The sequence below is a fragment of the Gavialis gangeticus genome, unplaced genomic scaffold (assembly GCF_001723915.1).
Source record: "Gavialis gangeticus isolate Ggan-Ray unplaced genomic scaffold, GavGan_comp1, whole genome shotgun sequence".
NCBI lineage: Eukaryota > Metazoa > Chordata > Crocodylia > Gavialidae > Gavialis > Gavialis gangeticus.
Window position 1 is genome coordinate 77755112 of NW_017728993.1, and position 21499 is coordinate 77776610.

Sequence of the window (21499 nt, forward strand, 5' to 3'; positions counted from 1 at the left end):
GGAAGCTTTATATTTTATTTTAAGCCATTACCAAGTTTTGTTGCTCTGGTTTAGTACTAAGCCTTGCACACAAATCCCATCATTTACATTCTCTGCTAAATTGTATTACTATCAAATAAAGCCACAACACTTACCTAATGGCAGGGTCTATTTTCTATTTGATAATGAGTTATTATAGTGGTTGTAGTGGAGGTTTGGAAAGCACTTTAAATACAGGTATGAATGTCTGTTTTTGAGATTCATCATGATCAGCTGGATATCACACTTCACTGCTTACCTTCCTTTCTTTGATGAAAAACTGAAATTCGCTCTGTACTATAGCCTGATTTAATAAGCCAGGCAGCTACCAACACACTAACTATAGCAGATACTGAATGGATAGATTCAGGCAGGCATAGTTTTTCTCCCTGAAATAAAAGTCTGCAACCATTAGAAAATCATAGAACCATAGAGAAGTAGAGCTTCAAGGGACATCCACAACTCATCTAGTCCAACCCCATCCTGATACAAGATCACACTATCCAAATCATCCTTTACAAATCCACTAACGCAATGCTTCCCAAACTTTCCCTCAGCATGGCCCCTCACACCCAACCTGCAGCCCACCCCCCAGGTGCTCCTCACTCCCCACCCACAGCCCCCTGGTCCTGCCAGTGTCCCTGACTCCTGACCCACAGCCCTCTGGCCCTGCCAGTGCTGCTCACTGCCAACCCCTAACCCTCCACCAGGTGCACCAGGGCCAGGGCCTGCAGCCCCCTACCCTGCAGCAGTGCCCAGGCCCCAGCTGCCACTCATGGAAGATGGTAGCTGCTGCAGCCAGGGTGGAGTGCAGAGCCTGGGTCCCCTTTCTGTCCCCTCCCCCAAGGGTGGCACAGCCAGAGTGGAGCCTGTGACGGGGTGGAGGATGAGGGCTCCCTGCTTCAGGCTTGGGGGTCCCTGCCCTGCTGCCCTCCCTGCAAGGGCTCTGGAGCCCAGTGGGCAGGACCCAGCACAGGAGGGAAGACTGCACCACTATGGCTGCCAAGCTAAGGTGCCCCCTACCTGCCTGGCAGCAGCAGAGGCACAACTCCACACTGCTGCCATGTGTCAGCTTGGTGGCACAGCTCTCCTTCTCATGCCAGATTTCACCTGCCAGGCTGCAGAGGTGGCTTCTGCCTGGAGCTGGTCTGGCCTGGCTGCAGCCCTGCACCGGGCACAAAAATCTTGGGGGGCACACGCCCCCCTGCTACATTACCTTGACCCTCCCAACCTATTCCACCACATTGCCTGTGCTTCCCCACCTCTCAATACATTGCTTCTGCCCCCCTCACCTCTCTGCCCCCATAAACCTACCTGGAGGGAGCTGCGAGAGTTCCACCACTGCTTGGCTGTCACATGCATGTACGTGTGCACATGCACGTGGCACCCCTGCCTCCAATCACCCTACCCCACTCCCTGAGTCCCAAGCAGCCCCTTGCAGGCTGGCATTCTACCAGTCTGCAAGGGAAAACATCTGTTTTTCTCCTTTAAAGGAAAAAACCTGCATTTTTCTCTGTTAAAGGAGGAAAATCTGCATTTTTCCATAGTGAACGGAAAACCCGGATCCCTGTAATTATTGCAACCCCATCCGCTCATGTTGTGACCCCATTTGGAGTTGTAACCCACAGCTTGGGAACTGCTGGTCTAACCCTTTAGTAAAACTACACAGATAACCCTGAGACGATACAGGACATAACACCTCAACCTACCATAGCTAAAGAAGGGTGACCACGGTGGCCTATCTCCTGCTGCTATAAAAGTTGTTAATATATTCTCAAGAGATCCTGGAAAGAGGGCTGGCCATGGCTTCACCTAGGGGAAAGCAAAAACTCCCACAGTCCACACCAATCCAACAATGGGGTAGAATTCCTTCCTGTCCCCAAATATGGCAATCAACCTGATCCCAAGTGGAACCCTAGCAAGGAACCTCAATGTTTAAGTCTCATAAGTGCATGCCTCTCAAAATCCATAGCCAATACTCAGTATCTCTGAAGAAACTTAAAAAAAATGAATGTCTATATGTGGTGCATCCTCATGCAGCTTCTCAAACAGCATGCCTATTTTCAGTTAGAACACGTTGCCCTTGTATGTATTAAACGTATCCATCATCATAAGCAGAACTGTTGAAGTGATAGGGAGTACCTGTGGTGTGAAGTACGGCTTGCTTAAAGTCTAATAGTACTTGAATCTGGCCCTTACTCACAATTAATTTACAATACAGAAAGCCTAACAATTTATAACTCAACCAGACTGGCGTACTTAAATTAATTAATTTATTAGATGTCTATCCCAGCCCTCTGCAAGACAGGCTAAGGGTAGTTTACAATAGAAAACAGAAGAATTATAAAAACAGATGAAAGCAGGTGAAGAACAAACTCCACAGATAACATAATTGTCTGTTGAAGGTCTGCCCAAATAAAAGAGTCTTACAGTGCTTTCAGGAGATGCCTTAAACTCTGATGGAGCACACATGGGACTGCTAAATAAATTAACAAGAACAATTTAGACTTTGTCCTACTGGTGGCTGGCAGGCACCAGGCTGGCAGTGGATAACATTAGGCTCAGGGGCCCCTGCAGCCACTTCTTCCACTGCAACATGGCATGAGAGGACCCAGGAGTCCACATATTAGGGCTGTGCGAAGCTTTGATCCCTGATTTGATTAGGCAGAGATTCAGCCCGATTCGGTGGCTGAATCTCTGAATCTGAATCGAATCAGAGGATCCTTTAATTTCTCTGAATCGAATCAGAACCCTGCAAATCAATTCAGAGAGATTTGGAAAGAGTCGGCGATTTGGACATAGACACAGCTTACAATGTTTTTTCTACATACCTCTAGGTAGCAGGTGGCCCATAAATGCTGTGATGCTGGGGCACATGGAGTGTCCCACAGAAGCAAGGGGGGATCCCCAGTGTGCTTAGCTGCAGATTGGAAGTGGACCAGAAGCACTTCCGGTCCACTGGGGAGCACACTGGGGGGCTCCCTCGCACTCCCATGGCTCGGCAACTGGTGCCTCCTGGACCTGGGGGAGCACTTGGGGTCCCCCCAAGGCCGATTACCGAGCTGGGGGTGGGGGGTGCCCTCCAGTATGCTCCCCAGCAGACCCAGAAGTGGACCAGAAGTACTTCTGGCCCACTTCCGGGTTTGCCGCCAAGCACGTGAGAAGCCCGCCTGTTCTCCTGTGGGACGCTCCATGCATCCCAGCATTCACAAGCCATACTGGTACCTCAAGGTATGTAGAAAAAATATTTAAAGCCGTGTCTATGGCTGAATCCCTGATTCTCTGATTCAGCATCAAATCTTCAGATTCTGATTGGGCTGAATCAAATCAGAGACAGTGATCTGAATCAACAAATTGAATCACTGTCCCAAATTTGGGCCAAATCTGAATTGAATAGGGCCCGCTTCGCACACCCTTACCACAGATCACCATCACAGCCCAAGCAGCAGAGGGTAGGGTCTGCATGGCTCCAACATCACTCATGCATTTGGGGGGAGGAGGGGGATGGAGGGGACATCCCAGGTGGGCCCTCTGCATCCTGAGGCCTGTGCAGTGTTAAGTTGGCTTTCTTATTTATCTAGATACAAAAGGTTACCTTCTACAGTCTGTGGGAATGAGAAGAAAAACATCACTTGTTACAACTATGGCAACTGTACTGAGCGTGATGGCAAGCTAAGATGCATGTGCCTACCCGGCTTTACTGGAGAACGGTGAGACACTTTAGAATTTATCATGTACTTTCCCCACTGCAGGGTGTCGGGAGTATTGCACAGGCTTCACGGGACATCTCTTCCAGAAAGCATCCTCTTTCTGGAGGAGTGATTGAAATGGTATCACTGCTTCAATCCTACTCCTGCAATAAGAGACACAGAGGTTAAACGGAGTAGTCCTCTCTGAGGTCAGCGTGAATTCAAGACTTCAAGAGCAAGGCAGTTTCATTTCAGCAGCTCCAGTGACTTCAACGAGGAATTAATTTATTTTAAGATTTTTTTGCCTGAATGCCATTATATTTTACATACCTCTTTCTACATGCACATGTTCCTGGGTCCATGCTAGTTCCAAATATGACAAAATAGAACATTTTGATGATTCAGATGCATGCCCATATAAATGCCTTTGGACACACATTCATTTTTAGTGCTACAAAAAGAGCATGCTATGAGGTTGTGCACACGTGCATAATTCCCTGGCTAGAGTCCTCTCAAAGACATGTTTTCCAGCCAAATGGTAATAGGGGATTGCTCTGTAGTTCTCTTCCTGCCAGGTGAGCCAGTCGGGAACACACAGCTGATCAGGCTGTCCAAAACCCAGCTGCAGTGGGAACAGCTGGGGTGGTTTTGGTAGCCAGTCAGCTGTTTCTGCCACTGTGGTAGTGTAACAAGTGCTTGTCCCAGGGGTGGATGATGCCCCCTGGTGGCCACTTGGCCCTTGCCCACTTGTGACTCTCCTTGGGTAATCTCCCCTTCACTCCCCCACCAGGCCTTGATGTTATTTAACTTTTAGAGAAAGGGAGGGTTCCCCAGGGCTTCCCAAGCCTGGTTTTACTCTTATGACCAGAGGTGCCCATGGTCAAAAATTTGCAATTAGCCTTAAGGGCTAATTACATGGGTTCCATCTTCCCCAATACCCACTCCCATGCCTCTCAGATGGCATGCTAACATGTGCCCTTCCTGATCTATGGGCTCCCAGTCCCAATTCCTTGACCCTCCTGGGCTACAAGCTCTGTAGACCATTCAGTCTCTGGCAGTAATCCCTAGGCCCCTCTCTAGGCCCTGACCCCACTCCTGGCCAATTGACATCTCTGGGCTCCCCGGCCATGGCAATTGCCAGCAGTGGTCCCTGACCTTCAGGCTCCCTAGACTCTGGCCCCACTCTTAGGCTCCCCAGCCCTGCTGACAGCTGCCTCTCCTGGGCTGCTGACTTCTGGGATCCCTGGCCCTGGGCTTATATACCTCAAGCCCAGTCCCCTTCTGGTCAGATGACTTTCTACTTGGCCACACCTGCAGGCTGCTTCTCTCTCAGCCTTTCATCTTAAAGTGACAGGTGCTTGTACCCTGACACCAGGATCTTCCCTACCCCTGGCCCACCTCACCTCCAGTCTCTCAATGCCTTTAACATGATTTTGTTTGTTGTTTAGGGAGCCAGTCCGTGGGGTAGCTTCACTGGTTGCTTTATCTGGCAGCCTGTACTCCCTTTTGAGTGCTTCTGTTTTAAGGGAGCACTCCCATACGCTTCTCAGGACTGTCGGAGCCTCAGCTGTCATAGCCATGGCCCCCTTTTTCTCTAGCCGCACCCTCAGATTTGGTCTACTGTTTAAGACCTCAGCTCCCAGATATCAGCCCTACCTTGGGTTTCAGTCTTAGGATTGAAACCCCTCCTAGGGTTTCAGTCTTACCTCCAGCCTTAGCCCCGTTAGCTCAGGGCTAGCTCCTGGAACAAGTAGCAGGGGGTGCCACACAAGCACCCCTGTTCATGGCCTCCTCCAGCCCTGTAGCCACTATCCAGTGCTCCAATACAAACAGAACAAAAGCACAAGCCAGCTGCTTCATAACACAAATACTTTCCCTCCTCAAGGTAAATGTTTTCTGTAAACCCTACCCATAGGAGCCTTCTTCCCCAGTTCAGCTGGGGGGCTGGGGTGCCTTTACTGTCCATCTCCAGCAGCCCCCTACTCCCAAAAACTTCTCTCCCTGCTTCAGGCAGGGGCCGCACCCTGCATGGTCAGAGACAAGCCTTATATCCCCAAACCCAAGCTTCTTCTGATCAACTGACCAGGTCTTCTGTACCCAGTGACCAGGTGCAGCTAATTGTTTCATTGGCCACCTGACCTTATGTGTCCCAGGCCTCGTCCACCTGTTATTCCTTATTGTCCTTCCTGGCCTCGAGTCCCTCACCCTCTCAGGCCTTTCTAATAGCAGGAGCAGAGGTGCCCTGTTAGAATCAATGCAGCCTCATCAGCTGTTGATGCAGGGTGACAACAGCTGATCAAGCGATCTGAGAACCATGACACCAGCAGCTGATCAGGCAGTGTCCAGTGCCCAACTGGCTATTTCCACTGAAGAGAAACAGAGCAACAAGGCTGCAATTATGCTTACTGTGGACTGTTAGGATGTCAACTGCTCTCTTTTCCTCTCTCTTAGAGGGGCAGAAGGAAAAACAGAGCACTTTTGGGATGCTGGGGTCTGGGAGACCTTTGTAGCACTACATCTAACAGTCCACAATGTACATGTACCACTACAAAGAAATTTCTATTGAAAGCCACAACGTCTTTGTGGTGGGTCCACCATTTTTGTAGTGCTACAAACAGCTTGAATATATGGACACTCATTTTATATAGGGCTATAAGGGTGTATGTAGTGGTACAAAAGTAATGTGTGTCCAAGGCCAAATATACATGGTGTCAACCGGTTTCACTGAGCTGTCATCCAGTCTGGATATAAGAGATGTTCTCTGACAGAGTAGGGCATTACACTAAACACAAACTGGCATTGTAACTTGCTATTTATTACATGTGAAATTATTATACATAATTATTATAAATTATTAAGTATAGATTTATACTTAAGCATAAATTTAGCACAGCTCTTAGCTAGCAAGAAGGACTGGCCTACTGCACACATGCCTAAATTTGTATTGCATTGTACCAAGGCAGTTTATTATTTGTATTAATTCTATGCATTTCAACAGTACACAAATTCCCAGTCAGGATCAGGGCTTCATTGTCCAAGATGCTGTACAAGCAGAGGAAGATGTAGTCCCTATCCTAACAAATTAACTCAAGTTTTGTTCAGAGGCATTCAGCACTTTGCCCAATAGCAGTGATAGAAATGTTGCTATAAAAAGATAGAAAACATAAAACAAATGATTTTGCTCTTAATACAAAGAAAATTAAATCAGTAGTGTGCAGTGTCCAAAGCCCCCACAGGCTCAAGCTGTGCAACTCAGCGAGTACAGAAGTTTCAACTCAAGTTTTCTGACTCTCTTAAATAACTTTTTAATGCCCACTGACTTTGTGGAATCACTACAGTAAGTTGTAAATGATAGATGAAATGAAACATTCCTGCCCACCCAGTACAGGCTGCACTTGGCAATCACTGCTGTGCTATAATATTTATCTCAGACAGCCAGAAAGGCCTCCTGCCAATCCCAGAAGATTTGGAAAAGGAGAAAAATAAAAATAAATCACCTTCTCCCCCAGTGTTTGGTGTGTATTTTGCTGGGGTCTTCAAGGTAGGAGAAAAGTGTGTGTGTATGTGGGGGTGGGGCTTCTCCCTCCTAACCCCTAGGCATCTTGCTAACTAGAGCTTTGGCAATGAATCCTTTCTTACATCCTTCACCACTGGCTGGCAATAACTTTTATTTTATAGATTCCATGATCTTAATTGAAATGGTGATGCTGCTTATAGACTGCAGCACCACAATAGAGCACTTCAGTGACACCTACACTTTTTTGGTCCCTAAATTGCAAAAATATTTCATACCTTTCCTCCAAGTTGCCAACAGGTAAACAGCGGTGAGTAAACTATATCAGATTGTTACCATGTGTAAAATACACAGGACTTATTTTACCAGCATATAGTATGGTAACATGTGAGCATAGGGAAATTAAAAACCACTTTTTCACTTATTAATTGGATTGATAAAATTGATGTACAGTATTCTTTTAAGAGCATAGCCAGTCCCTCAGAAAATGTTCAACCTATGCCTTATGAAAATTACTGAAGTACATTTTGACAGACTTTGGGTCAAGCACAAAAGAAAGAGGGTGGTAGTATTCAGACATGGAAAGCTCATTTTTAGGAGAAAAATTCAAACTATTTATTACAAAATAACTCATGGACTTAAAGCTGGGAATTTCAACATGAACCAAGGGAGTTCAATTTCCAGCTTGAACTGAAATTCCAATGGACTTAAGTTCCCACAAAGTCTAAGTGTGCTTCTATGCCTGAACATTTTTATATTGGAAAGCTTTTGCCAAATTGCATCACTTTGAGCTATATAATTGATCCACTACAGTCCATGTTATCATCTTACCATCATTGTTCAGTGACTGGACAATTGAAACATTTTAATTAATTAATCAAGTATGAGTGTTTTATGTGAATAAGAGCCCTTCTCGGACCATCTATACAAGCAAAACTTATTGGCAGGATTGCTTGAAATTGACTGTGACTATGGTCAAACTTATTGCAATTCAGAGAAAATTTCATAAACATATTTCTTTTGCAAAAACAGATTGGGTCTACTCATTAGATGATATTAAGACTGGTTTGTGGGTCATTGTAAAATATTGGGAAAAGTTTTGTCACAGCAACAAAAAACATTTAAATTAACAAATCAGTCACAGTACACTTTTAAATGCATGTTAGATTGTCATGAAAAGCTATGAGAACTCAAATACAATTAATTTTATTTTATAATGAAAATTGTGAAGGCCATTGTATATTTCAGTAAACATTTACAATCTAAGACTATGCTACACTGAACATATCTACATTTCCTGGGGCTTCTGATCCTCAGCTAGATCAATAGGGATTTTACTGGGCCTCTACTGGCATTTCTAGCAGGTAATATAGATGATATCTTTTATTAGACCAACAAGATTTTTGCAAAAATAATTCTTTAATTGCAAGCCTTTGGACACAAACACCCTTCATCAGGCATTGGAGAAAAGATTGTAAAAGTTGTCCTGGGTAGAAATGAAAGTTCATATTTCATAGGATTTCACAGAGGAGTCAGTAGATGAAAAACTCCTTTGGGCAGTCAGTGCTTATGAACTTTGCATAAAAGCTCATTTTGCATGCCTATAGGCTAAATCAAGCATTTAAATGGCATGTCTGTGACATCTACCATTGAATACCTGCATTCCTAAACAGTACAAGGAGCCAAAAGATTGAAGTGCAGTTAGGCAGCTAAAGTTCTGACTAAACAGTGGCCTGAGTGAACCATTCCTCTTTCTAAGGTTACTTTTTCTGTATTACTAAAGCTTATCGTCTGCTGGGCTTTTTTTTCCTCCTAGATGTGAAATGGACATTGATGAGTGCAGCTCTGATCCATGCCTGAATGGAGGCCTCTGCCAGAACTTACTCAACAAGTTCTACTGCATTTGTGACTTGAGCTTTGCCGGCCCCCGCTGTGAGGTAGATGTAAGCGACCTCTCCATTTATGTCTCTTTATTATTGTGGCAGAATCTCTTTCAACTTCTCTCCTATCTAATCCTGCGAATGGATGATGAGCCAGCAGTTGAGTGGGGTGAACAGGATGATTATTAGCAATCTCTATATTAGCATCTTAGGGCCTTGTTACATATTACCCTGGGAGCCGCACAGATGTTGAGCGGTGTTAGGGCTAGTTCAAGTTTGGAGCAGTCACACTTCAGGCCAGCAGGGGTCTGGAGGATTGGAAGGTGAGAATCCCACTCTGCTCCCATTTCAGGCTTCCCTCCTGCCCCCTGTTCCCCAGGGCTCCCCTGGTTCACACCCACCTCTGGGTCTCCCCCCTGCCCCACTTACTTATGGCTGCTCATGCTGTCTGTCTCAGGGGAGAAGGCAGGGAAGGTTAACCTGGCTGCCCAGTTGCCACCAACACTACAGCATGGGTGCTCTTCTCTGCATTTAACCTGGACCAGAGAGCAGCAGTGGCCAGACAGGCAGGTTACCCATTACCTGCCTGCTCCCCCAGAACAGATAGCAGGGGCAGCCACATGTAGGCAGGGGGCAGGGAGGGCAGCGAGCCTGATCTGGGCCAGCTGGGGTGGGGGAGGAGGGGGAAAGTAGGGATTTTATACTAAGGGGTAGCCTAGAGCGGCTGGCGTTAAGAGCTCCAGGAGCCACACACAATTACTGTATAACAAGGACCTTAAAGTCACTGAAACATAACAGAAGATGCCTTGTTTGAACAGTAAACTAATTTAGGACTCAGAGAAGCAATAAAAATACAGCTTTAAACATTATTTTCTAATTTTTTTAATTTAAGCAAAACATTTTGTTGTATTTAAATAATTCTTCAATTCTGGCTTCGAATGCAGAAGTTAATTTTCCAACTAGTATCATATTGATTTCTATTATTCAACATAAACATGAGAGATGACAAGGCCCCAGCATAAACATGCAGACCTTGTTCATGAAGCACTTTCTGCTTTGGTCTCTGCTCTATTTTGGACAGCTGCTAGCAGACCTGAAACAATGTCTCACCTTATTTTCATTGAGGTATTATATTTTGTATGTTCTCCCAGAGTCCTTCACTATAATGGATCAGAGTAGCCATGACAAGAGAAGATAAGAACCTGTGGTAAAATCCATGGATCCTAATGGCTTTAGGAAGGCCAGGATTTTACACTTAAAATATAAGCATTTTATTACTCTCATATAATGCACCATATTATCAAACAATAACGATTCAGAAATTTGGTTCATTGAAGGTAGACTCAGTAGGTAGTAAGATATTACCTTGAATTAGCCATCACTGGAAATACTGAGCCCAATCTTGCTCCTGTTAGAATCAGAAACAAAATTCTCGGAGGTGGCCTTAGGGGAAATGGTGCCCTGGGCAAACTTATATTTTGATGTCCCTTCCCCCCCAGGTCAGCAGTGCTTCTGCAGGCAGAGGCAGGTGTGCAGGGCACAGTCTGGCAGGGAGGTAGAGCGGCATGGTGCACCAGGCAGGTGGGCAGGCTGGCACCGTAGCTACTGTGTGGGAGCAAGAAAGGCTGGAGCAGGTGCCACCCTGCCCACATGTGCTGTGGCCAGCCTGGCTTCTTCTGAGCAGCAGCTGGAGGCGGGGGGTGGGTTGGACTGGGCACTGCTCCTTCTGCCTGGGGCAGGGATCGGGTGGGGTGGGGTGGGGGAAAGCACTTCTGTGAGTGTGGGCTGCTCAGACGTGTGCATGTGTTTGTATATGTACGTGTGTTTCCCACTCCCCTGACCATGGTACACTAAGAGGTCACCCACATTGCCCACCCCTAAGGCCAGCTCTGAATATTTTTGTTGACTTCCCTGGTAGTAGGATCAGCCGATACAACTATCCATCTCCAATAAAATTCAATAGACTGAAATAAAATGCAGTTGTGCTGAAAATTAATATACAAAATGACTTGAAAGTATTAGTTTTAATAAATATTCAAGACATCAGATGTCAAATTTTGTTCATTACAAAATTGTTGGCATTTTAGGTAAATTTATGTTATTCTTGAATGTGGTGCAACAAATAACACAGGGAAAAGAGACTTACTTACAGGTATTTTTCACTTAATGGATGAATCCCTAATAAACTGAACTTAATTTTCATTCAGCAAGACAACAAATTACACACAATTTTTCAACATCACATAATGGGATGGGTTTAGCAAAGAAGCTGGACATGTATATGTGTCTGAGAGCACGAGCTAATGGAAATCAACTGCACTTAAGTATATGTTAAAATTTAGGTATACAGGCAACACTCACCATTTGCAGGGGATACATTCTCATGATCCCCGTGAATGGCAAAATGCACAAATAAGGCACTGCATTCATGAACGCAGTCGGCATTCATGAACGCAGTCTGCATTCATGAACGCAGTGTCCCCGGTGGCTGAGGGGAGACCACAGTTTCAGCGGCGGCAGGAGACCAGCAGCAGTGGCAGGAGCCCAGCGGCAGCAAGCGCAGAACTCCCAAGAAGCTCCTGTAAGTGTATAAAGTGTATTTCAAATGCAGGTTCGGCATTCGTGAACATTTGAAACTGTGAATGCCAAACCCACGAATAGTGAGTGTTTTCCTGTATACTTAAGTGCACTGTTGAATCTGGAACAATCTATCACGAAATACTTATGATTTTTTCTCATTTAAAACAAGTTTTTTTTACGTATGTCAAGGTTACTCAGGATTTGTGCAATATTCTATTGGAGCATTATAATTCAGGCAGAGGCAGGGTAGAGATGAACCAAATAGACTAACCAAATCAGAGATGCATAAATTTTCATGAGCCAATGCTCATTTCGTCAGATGCTGTGAAAAGACATGCACAGAGCAGTCTATCAACTACAGAGAATGATTTCGATACAAAAGACAGCTAAGGGAGGGAGAGGAGTGGGGGAAAGACCTGGGAGAGGCAAACAAGTAATAAATCCATAGGAGAAAGGGGGTCATAAAAGTTAATCCAGGTAATGAGATAAGAATTCATTGTCCCCGTTTAAACCATATTTAACCTAATCCTTCTGTGGATGAATTCTTGTTCCAAAGTTTCACATTTGAGTCAGCTTATGAAGTTCTGTTGCTCAAGAACAACCTCTCTGAAGTAAGAAATGGAAAGTTGAGGAAGGTTCAAGTTTTCTTCCACAGGCTTTTCGTGTTTTTGTCAGACTGGTATCTCCTCATTCTTGCATGTAAGGGTTGCCCTGCCTGTCCAATGTAGACAGCAGAGAGGTGATGCATGTAAGTAGGTGATATAAGCAGGTGATGGCATTTCTGGTATTGGTAGAGGTGCAGGTGAATGAACTTTGGATGTTCTACTCCATGTTATTTGATACTGTGATGATATTGTCTGTATAGATGTGGGGGCACAGCTTACATCTGGGTCCATTGTAAGGCCTGGTTCCTTAGTGAGGGAGCCTGTTGTTTGAGAGAGACTGCTTGAGGTTAGAAGGCCATCTGTAAGCCAGAAGAGGTTTGTCCTTGAGATAGTCACCATTTTCCAGGAGGGATGGAGGTCATTAATGATGTGTCCAAGATGGTCAGGCTGGGGGCTGTAGGTGACAACCAGAGGGATTCTTTCGTCATTACTGTAACAGGAGTATAAGGTGCATCTCTACCCTGACTTCTGCCTGACTTCAGACTAACACAGCTAACTACCTCTCTCTGCTCATTATTATTCATGTTACATTAGTGGAGGTCCAGTCCAGTGTAGTCTCCTTAAGTTATGGTTTGTAAGTGTAATTGCTAACTGGCCTTTACTTCTATTTGCAGTCCCAGTGGTATAACATCCAACAATTTTCCCTTTCCCAAACCTGAGTCCTCTTCTTCAGCTCAACTCATTAAGCTACAGATTAGACTTACTGAGATGTGATTCTTATTTACACCAAGTTCACTTTATAAAGCTATGACTGTGTATAAAAGGCCTTATGCCATGGTTGTATAAAGCAGCCTTCATTAAATGAGAATTCGGCCTTTTTGGTTTTATTTCTCACTGATGTGACACAAATGTTTTATCGTATTCTCCCACCAAATCAACTTTTTATATGAATGGCATTCAGGTTATATTTGAAGCAGTAATAGGGTCACTGAAAATAGTTTATTCATATTTTTGCATAAATGCAGATACAAAGTCCTTTTTTATATATGTGCATACAATATGCTGTTGTGTCCCTGTGATGTGCAACAAGTTAATGTCTCAAGGAGCTGCCTTGGTCTGAAAACATAAGTGTAATAAATTGCTTTATAATAACTGCATTACACCAAGAAAATTGATTTGTTATCTTTATCTTTATTTTCCTGGAGAAGGCTTGACATATTTTGTTGTTAATCATTTGTAAAAATAGAATGTCCAACAAGAAGTTTCATTCCCTTCCTCTGTTTTTTTTAAATAAGTCATATGTCTGTGAAAACAGTGTATCAATGTATGTCCTATTATTAGGGATTAATTTATTGTAGGATTATGAAGGATATAAATATATTATATGTCCTCCTAGGAATATTATTTCACATCAAAATAGAATACTTTGGATAATCAAAGACTGGCTGTAGAACGTGACTGTGATTACAGACTTTCAGCCAGTTTCAACTATGAAAGCTAGCAAATATTCAAAAAATGGTATTATATTTATGCTTAAACCCCATCTCTACAATGTAACATCAATTCAGGAAAATATTTAGGCATGTGCATTAATTCAAACTAGTCCATGTTTTTGCGTGGAACCTACTGAAAAGTCTCATTTAATTGAAATCAATTTTTTTCATTGGAAAATATTTGATTTTTCTGCAAAAAAAGGTAAAATGAAAATGTTTACTTGGTCACATTTAAATACAAAATACTTTATTTAGCAATTTGAAATTGAAAAAGCAAAAATGAAATATTTTATTTTGAATTTCAAAACAAAACTAGTCTTCATTTCATTTAAATGTAAAATGTTGCTTTATTTTCATGTTAAAAAAAAACAAGAAAAACAATCCACCCTGAGATTTAGAGTTGAAATAAAAATTTTCATAGAATTTCAAAATATTGCTTTGAAAACAACTTGAAGCTTGAAATTCCCAGTGGGAAAGCTGAAAAATGTTAATGAAAAAAAATGAACAAATATTTTTATTCAAAATTTTATGTGGGACTATTTTGATTTACTCACTAGTTCTACCTCAAAGTCCATTTAAGTCAATGGGAGTTGATGCATGATTATGGTTTTTGGAATAAAGGTGGACTGCAGAAACTGGCCCAGGAACAGTATGTTGCAAAACCATCTCAGATAATTCATTTCAGATTGGCATTAGTGGCTGGGAATATGGAGAGCAATGTGTTTAATATCAGGGTTCCTGGTATACTGTATGTACATGCATGAAATTAAAAAGAAATGAAAACCAAAGAATATATATATGCATAGAGATCTCAAACTATTTCATCAAATCTAGAGGCTTGATATTTAAGTTCATATGTATATATAGTATCTGGTATATATTTTATATATATCATGTTATATAAAAAGTTACTCATTTGAAATATTCTAAGAGTAGAGAAGCAATTCAGGCTCTTTTCATCTGTATACATATCACAAATACCACTTTACCCACTGTGATTGTAAATGATTTCTTTCCTTCATCTAATGCCTTGTCATCATGAAACATCTCCTGATTTCAGAAATGCTGCTCCTTTCCTCTTTGTACTTCTGTATTCTTGACTACCTTGTGTGTGTACATCGCTTTCCTATCTTTATATGCAAAATAAATCTCTTGTCTATGTCTCTTTATGTTTACTATTTCTCATTTTTATGCTAATAACTATTTTCAGTTGTTTTAAGCATACCATGACTTTTGAATATTTACACTTCACAAGTATATTATCCAAAAACTTAGACTGCAGGTTTAGGAACAAAAGTTACACATAAACTGGTTTAGGTGATTAGAAGCTGGTTTAAACCTGTAACAAAACAGAAGTTCAGTGCACATAAACCAGTTTCAAAATGGCAAAACTGGTTTAAGATAAACCTGACTGAATGTAATATCAGACTTAACTGATTTAGGTCAAACAGATTTATAGAACTTCTGTCCCAGACCCCTTCCTGGTTCAAGTTAAATCACAGTCCCCCAGCATCCCAGGATGCTTTGCAGCCCTGGGCTGGGCTGCCTGCTTGAGCAGAACAGGTTGACCCCACCTCTCTGCTCTCTAGCTGGAGCAGTGAGGGCTGGCTGACAAGGAGCTGAGGGTGGGAAATGTGCCTGGTGACACAGCTTGGTCTGCCTGGAGTGGATAGAGCAGCCCCTGTTAGGCATTTCCCCCCACTTGTTGCTCAAGAGGCAGGGCTCATTGCCAGATGCCAGGCCCAGTGGCAGCCTGTGGTGAAGGGGGGAGGGAGGGAGGTTAATTCCCCTGCTTCCTCCCCTCTCCTACTGGCATGAGACCCCAGCCAGGGTCTGCTAGGGAGGGGCATAGCAACCCCTGTCAGGCCATTTCCCCAGTCTGCCACTTGAGTAGCAGGGGCTGTGACCAGCCCAAGCAGCAGCCTGAGGCCTTAATCCCACCCTCCCTCCCATCTCCCACTGGCACAGGACCCCAACCCATGCAGGTAGGAGGGGGGGGAGGGGGGAATTTTAACCCACCTTCCTCCCCACTTCACCTCAGGCTGCAGCCAGGGCCAGCATCTGGCCATGCTTCCCACCACTCAAGTGGCGAGGTGGGGGGGAATACTTGTCAGGGGCTGCTTCCCCCTTTCCCCTCTAGGTACACTTCAGCTAGGGACTGTGCAGGCTAAGGTGGGGGTTTAAACCCTGCCCCAATCAGCCTTCTGGGGCCTGGCCATGCTCCACTTCAACTCAGCTTCCCTCCATCCTTCTGGCTACTGCTGAAGGGAAAGGGAGGTCTCGCTCTTGTGTCCCCCAGCTTCCAGCCTGAGCCACTGCAGGCATGTGGCCACATTTCTGGAATCAAAAGTGAATGTCTGTTCTCTTGGCTCTTGGTTCAATCTACGTAGATTAGACTAACCTGCAAAGATTGAATTGATTCACACTCAGGCTTTTTGAATGTCTGTACTTAACCCAGCTTTCCTGCCCTGTGTGATATCTGATAATATATATGGCCCCTTACGTATTTCAGCAGACTGATGCTTTCTCATGAGAGGAGCATTAGTTTCTCCCTGTGGACAAGAGTCCTTTATTTCTTATTCCAGAATATATTAGGTGCCTGCTATTTTGATTTCACCAAATGTCATCAGTAAATGGACTCACTTGGGACTTCTCTGTTTAGACCTGAACCTTGCTCTTCCCCCAGTTTCCAATGCTAGAAGGAGAATACAGAAGTTTGCTAGGTTTTAGTGTATAGCTGTAAGCAAAATAGGCACGGGTGCTGAAAAAGCAGAAGAAAAATAGAAAACAGCTTATGCTGCTTAATATAATAGTATCCAATAATCGCTATTCTTTACAGCAACTGCAGCTTGTATGTAAACACTAAATATATCCACATTCTTTACTAATCTATGGACTCACTTTACTTTGAAATTATTGTTTTATTAAAAAGCAGGGATTCAAATGAAGATATTTTAAGCTGAGAAAGAATGGCAGAAGGTTTCTGTGGAGACTGCACTGAATTCAGACAACTTAAGGTGGCTTGCAAATGATTTTTGTAAAAATTAGGCTTCTGCTTTTTCTGAAAGATTTTGCAGAAAAAAAGGAGAAAAGAAAAAGATTCCCTCCCCCCTTTTCTTTTGTTTGTTTTTAGAAATTCAGTTTTCATTTACCCTGGAACAATTCATGGTGACTGAGAGTTACTGAAATTATGATATCCTCAGACACTAAAACCTGAGTAAAGGAAGTAATTTTTAGCCAGATATTTTAAAACCTGTTTAATTACTTTGTTAACCCCTATTTACTTTCAGTTCCTGACAGACCACTGGAAATCTTTCTTAAAGTTTCAGCATTTCCTCTCCATGTATTAAGTTCATGGGGCATGCCTGGTACTGGCCAAGGGGAACAGCCACCTCTTACGGGGTGGGGAAGTAGACACCTGATATGCCAGTATGCAGTCTCCAATGCTGATAGCATCATCTCTCATGATTTTAATTACTGAGGACCATGTGGTTTTGCACATTTTAAAAATATCTTGGGTGAACTTTGAATGCCCTCATAAATCCTTACCCCAATACTCTTTAGCTTAAAAAAAATAGCCTGCATCAAATCCTCTGTATATCAACAATAGGAGGATAATGCAGCAGGAAATGTAAAAGAAAAAATTATCTTGCTCCAAGCCTCATAAGCTTGGTACAAAATCCTTTGACTGCAGGTGTTTTTCCTACAGTCTTGAACTCCAGGTGAATGTTTTATGCCTGAGGTTGCTTAATCCCACCCTTTCAATTTTTAGCACATGCACTTGGCATTTCACGTGTAGATTCCATTCCTTGTCATAAAAATATGTACAGTCTTGCTCTTTGCACTGAAAAATTGTTTAAGATTTCTAAGTCAAGAACACACTATAAAAGCATCAGTTTTGATAGAACAGCCATAGCCTAAAATGCAGGGGTTATTACAGTGGCAGCATAGTATTTAGCAACAAATTATCAGAAATACACTACCAAACACTTTGAATAAGGCAGGTGTAAACTGCTACCTGCCATGCCTCCACTGCCCAAAGGTTCCATTAAGATCAGAAGCACATGGTTTTAGGTGCCCTATGTACTCAAAGTTAAACATGGTTCTTGTTCTGACCAGCTTAAAGTATAGATCAGTAGTTCTCAATCTTTTAGATTCATGGCACCCTTCATTGGATTCAAGATACCGTCTATAATGTTTCTGAAATGAGTGCACCTCATTTTAAATAGTTTATTTATTACAATGCTTATCTCCTTGCAGAGGGGCCAGTCAGTAGGGCTGTGTGCAGCTTCAGCTGCTGATTCAATCCGGTGGAGATTCGGCCTGATTCAGTAGCTGAATCTCTGAATCTGACCTGAATGAGGAGACCCTTTAATCTCTCCGAATTGAATCAGAACTCTCTGAATCAATTTGGAAAGATTCAGTGATTTGGACATAGAGACAGCATTAAATGTCTTTTCTACATACCTCAAGGTACTAGGTGAATGCTGCGATGCTGGGATAGATGGAGTGTCCCACAGGAGCATGGGGGGGGGCGCAGTTCCCCAGCGCACTCGGCAGCAGGTCCAGAAGTAAACCAGAAGCACTTCCAGTCCACTTCTGGGTCTGCCCAGGAGTGCACAGCTCCGCACCCCCCACCCGCACTTCCCCACAGCTCAGCAACTGGTGCCTCCTGGGTCTGGGGGGGCACCTGGCCTTCCCCCGTGGCTGATCACTGAGCCTGGCTCTGGTGCCGGGGGGGGAGGGGGGGCAGCACACTCCCCGGTGGACCCAGAAGTGGACCGGAAGTACTTCCAGGTCCACTTCCGGGTTCGCCACTAAGCATGCAGGGGGCCCCTCGCGCTTCTGTGAGACACTCCATCCATCCCAGCATCACAGTGTTCAGAAGCCACACCTGGTACCTTGAGTTATGTAGAGAAAACATTTAAAGCTGTGTTTATGGCCGAATTGCTGATTCTCTGAATCAGCATTGAGTCTTTAGATTCAGATTTGACCAAATCGAATCAGGGACAATGATCTGAATCAACCAATTGAATCACTGTTCCTGATTTGGGCCAAATCTGAATCCAAATCATATAGGGCCCATTTTGCACGCCCCTACCAGTCAGGTGGGCCAGGCAGGCAGGAGCAGCCAGGCAGGGAAAACCTAAGCCTGTCTTTATTCATTTATCTCCTCACACCTGGAGCCTAAGCCTGCTCTTATCTGCTCACACTTCCTTTTGCACTCTTTAAAGGATCATATGACACCCTAGGGTGTCCCCACATCCTCACTGAGAATTACTGGATTAGATTGTACTCAAAATGTTCCCTAGACATTAAAGTGGACTATACTTTCAGATAGTACTTACTCCCCAAGGTTGTACCTACATGTCGCTGTACGGTGATGTTGCTATGGCGCCATGCTTTAATACTTCCTTTTGGAAGTACTAAGGCATGGCTCAGTATGGGCAGTTTTTGCGCTGTGGAGCATGCCACCACAGCAAAGTAGCTGCTTATCGCATGATCACTACATCACCATAACGTGCCGTATGATGACATGTAGACACACCCTAAAGTGTACTTTCCCTTGTTTTACCTATAATACCGAAGTGGTGGTTCGACTCACAATACAGACTTAAAATTATGCTTTAATTTAGCTATAGCTCCCCTCATCTGCACATGCCATTCCTGCTTTCTTATCTTCTTCCATCTGGTATCACTGCTCCCTCCTGGGCAAATGGACAAGTGGCACATGCTGCAAGGTTACACCTCACATTAAGTGTCATTAAAAATACACTAATAAGCATGTAAAATACATTCAATATTGAATTCAAATTCAATAAAAACTCTGTCAGGCTTCCATAGTGTGGAAGCTTGGAATTTTGATTGAATCTGCCCCTCAGTGATTAGTTAACATATTCATTAACTGCAAGTGTTAGTAATATGAATGTATCTAATGATACTTAATTACAATAATTAATGCTGGTGGTCTCATAAATAATTTATTATTTCTCTCTTTGCATATTCATACTTATGCTGTTATTCATGGGTAATTATCGTACCAACTGAAAGACATGGACATTAGGAATATAACAACTACATCATCTTTCCTGTGTTCATTTTGCCTTCTGCTCCTCTGCCCTTCGGTCCTGTCTTGCCAAATATAGCATGTTGTTGAGAGACCAGGAGATGAAATTTTCTGTCCTAACAAGAGATATAATGCACTATTTTGATAAATATAGGCCTGCTCAAATTAGGGATGTTTTCAAATTCAGCCAGCTATAAAGCAGTATTTTGTACCTGTTCTTGTCCCAGGGCCCCAGTAAAATTTTACAGCTTTTCAGCTTTCATTTAGAAAGAAAAAGGAAATGTTCTAGCCTTCAGAACAGCAAAGACATTATTCCGAGTAGTAAGAGATGCAGCACTGGAAAGCTGAGCTTGCTTTACGAATTTAGTTCTCTAGGAAATTGCTTTGATTTATGTGATATGAGCGCATGCACCTCAAGAAAGTAGGATAGAATTGAAAGAGGTGCCAAGAATTTCCTTGACTTCTACTCCGGTATTATAACACTGAATCCTGTTGATCTTAACCACTCTACCTGAATTTCTTAATCCATAAAAATGAGGATAATGGTGTTGCCAACACCAGCCATGAGTATTCTGATCTTTGTTGGCTTTTATTCAATTCCAGCACAAGCTTTTACTTTAAAAGTAGTATTTTTCTTGCTTTCCTCATTATAAGGAAAACTTGAAAACTTTAAACCTAAAGACCAACCCACCTTCTTCCCCCCTGCCAAAAAAAATTCAGGAAGTAAAAAGAAATAATAAATAAATACATACATACATAAATAAAGTCCCTGATTATTATTCATTTCAAATATGCTTTTAAAGCCAGTCTCAGGATTTTGGTAGCCTGACTCATGACACTTGAATGTTTGGGGTTGGAATACTGTGATAACACTATTTACCTCCCAACCTCATTGGGTGCAGCAAGATAAATGTAGTTAGTGTGCTGTCAGCCAAATGCCAAGGACTGATTTTAAGCAAGGATTTTTTTGAGAGTAATATCTTTTATTGGACCAAGTGCATGATCAGAATAAAGTTAGACAAGGTTTTGGATGCAAGCCATTCTTCTTCAGGTCACAGACACAACATGACTCTACCACACCTGTGCTAAATCATCCCTTACTATATTAGAAGTCCTACCGATGACTGTAATTATTTGCAAAGTAAAGTATTATCAGACGTGTAAAATTAATGCAGTCTGGCTGAGAAAGTCCTATTTTCTTATTCCATTGACTGAAGTAAGTTTTACTATTTTTGTTAGCCCAGCAAAGACAAAGTGGAGGTGGGGGGGCTGGATTCTCTTCATTTTCACATCATCCATAGAACTGTAAACCACATAAGATTGCAGAACCTTTATTGTTGATGATGTGTGAGCCAGAAAGAATTCAGCTTTGTTCCTGTTCCAGGTTGAGTGTTCAGTAAAATAAAACATCTTTAGATTTGCTAACGGAGCAGTCCTGCTCTGGAAGTCATTGGAAATGTCACAATATCATTTTTACAGTCCCTTTTCAAAGCAGAACAGCCTTTTAATATCCTTTGCTATTTTTTACTAGTTGTCGTCTATACTCTCGATTTAACCAGCAATATAAAAAAGACATTGCAAGAAACAATCTTTAATATGTGTCATAAGTTAACGTGCAAAAATGTTATGATGTAAAGACAGTAAGGTTAGCTA

At 43.0% G+C, this 21499-nt stretch overlaps 1 protein-coding gene across 1 annotated transcript in view; it reads left to right on the top strand.

Annotated features, from left to right (window-relative positions):
• The window catches only part of CRB1 (crumbs 1, cell polarity complex component), a 173018-nt gene that overhangs the window by 117183 nt on the left and 34336 nt on the right, over positions 1-21499 (top strand). Inside the window, exons 10-11 of the mRNA XM_019528364.1 lie at positions 3600-3728; positions 9038-9164. Of these exons, the coding sequence (XP_019383909.1) occupies positions 3600-3728; positions 9038-9164 (256 nt within the window). The remainder of the gene's footprint in view (positions 1-3599; positions 3729-9037; positions 9165-21499) is intronic.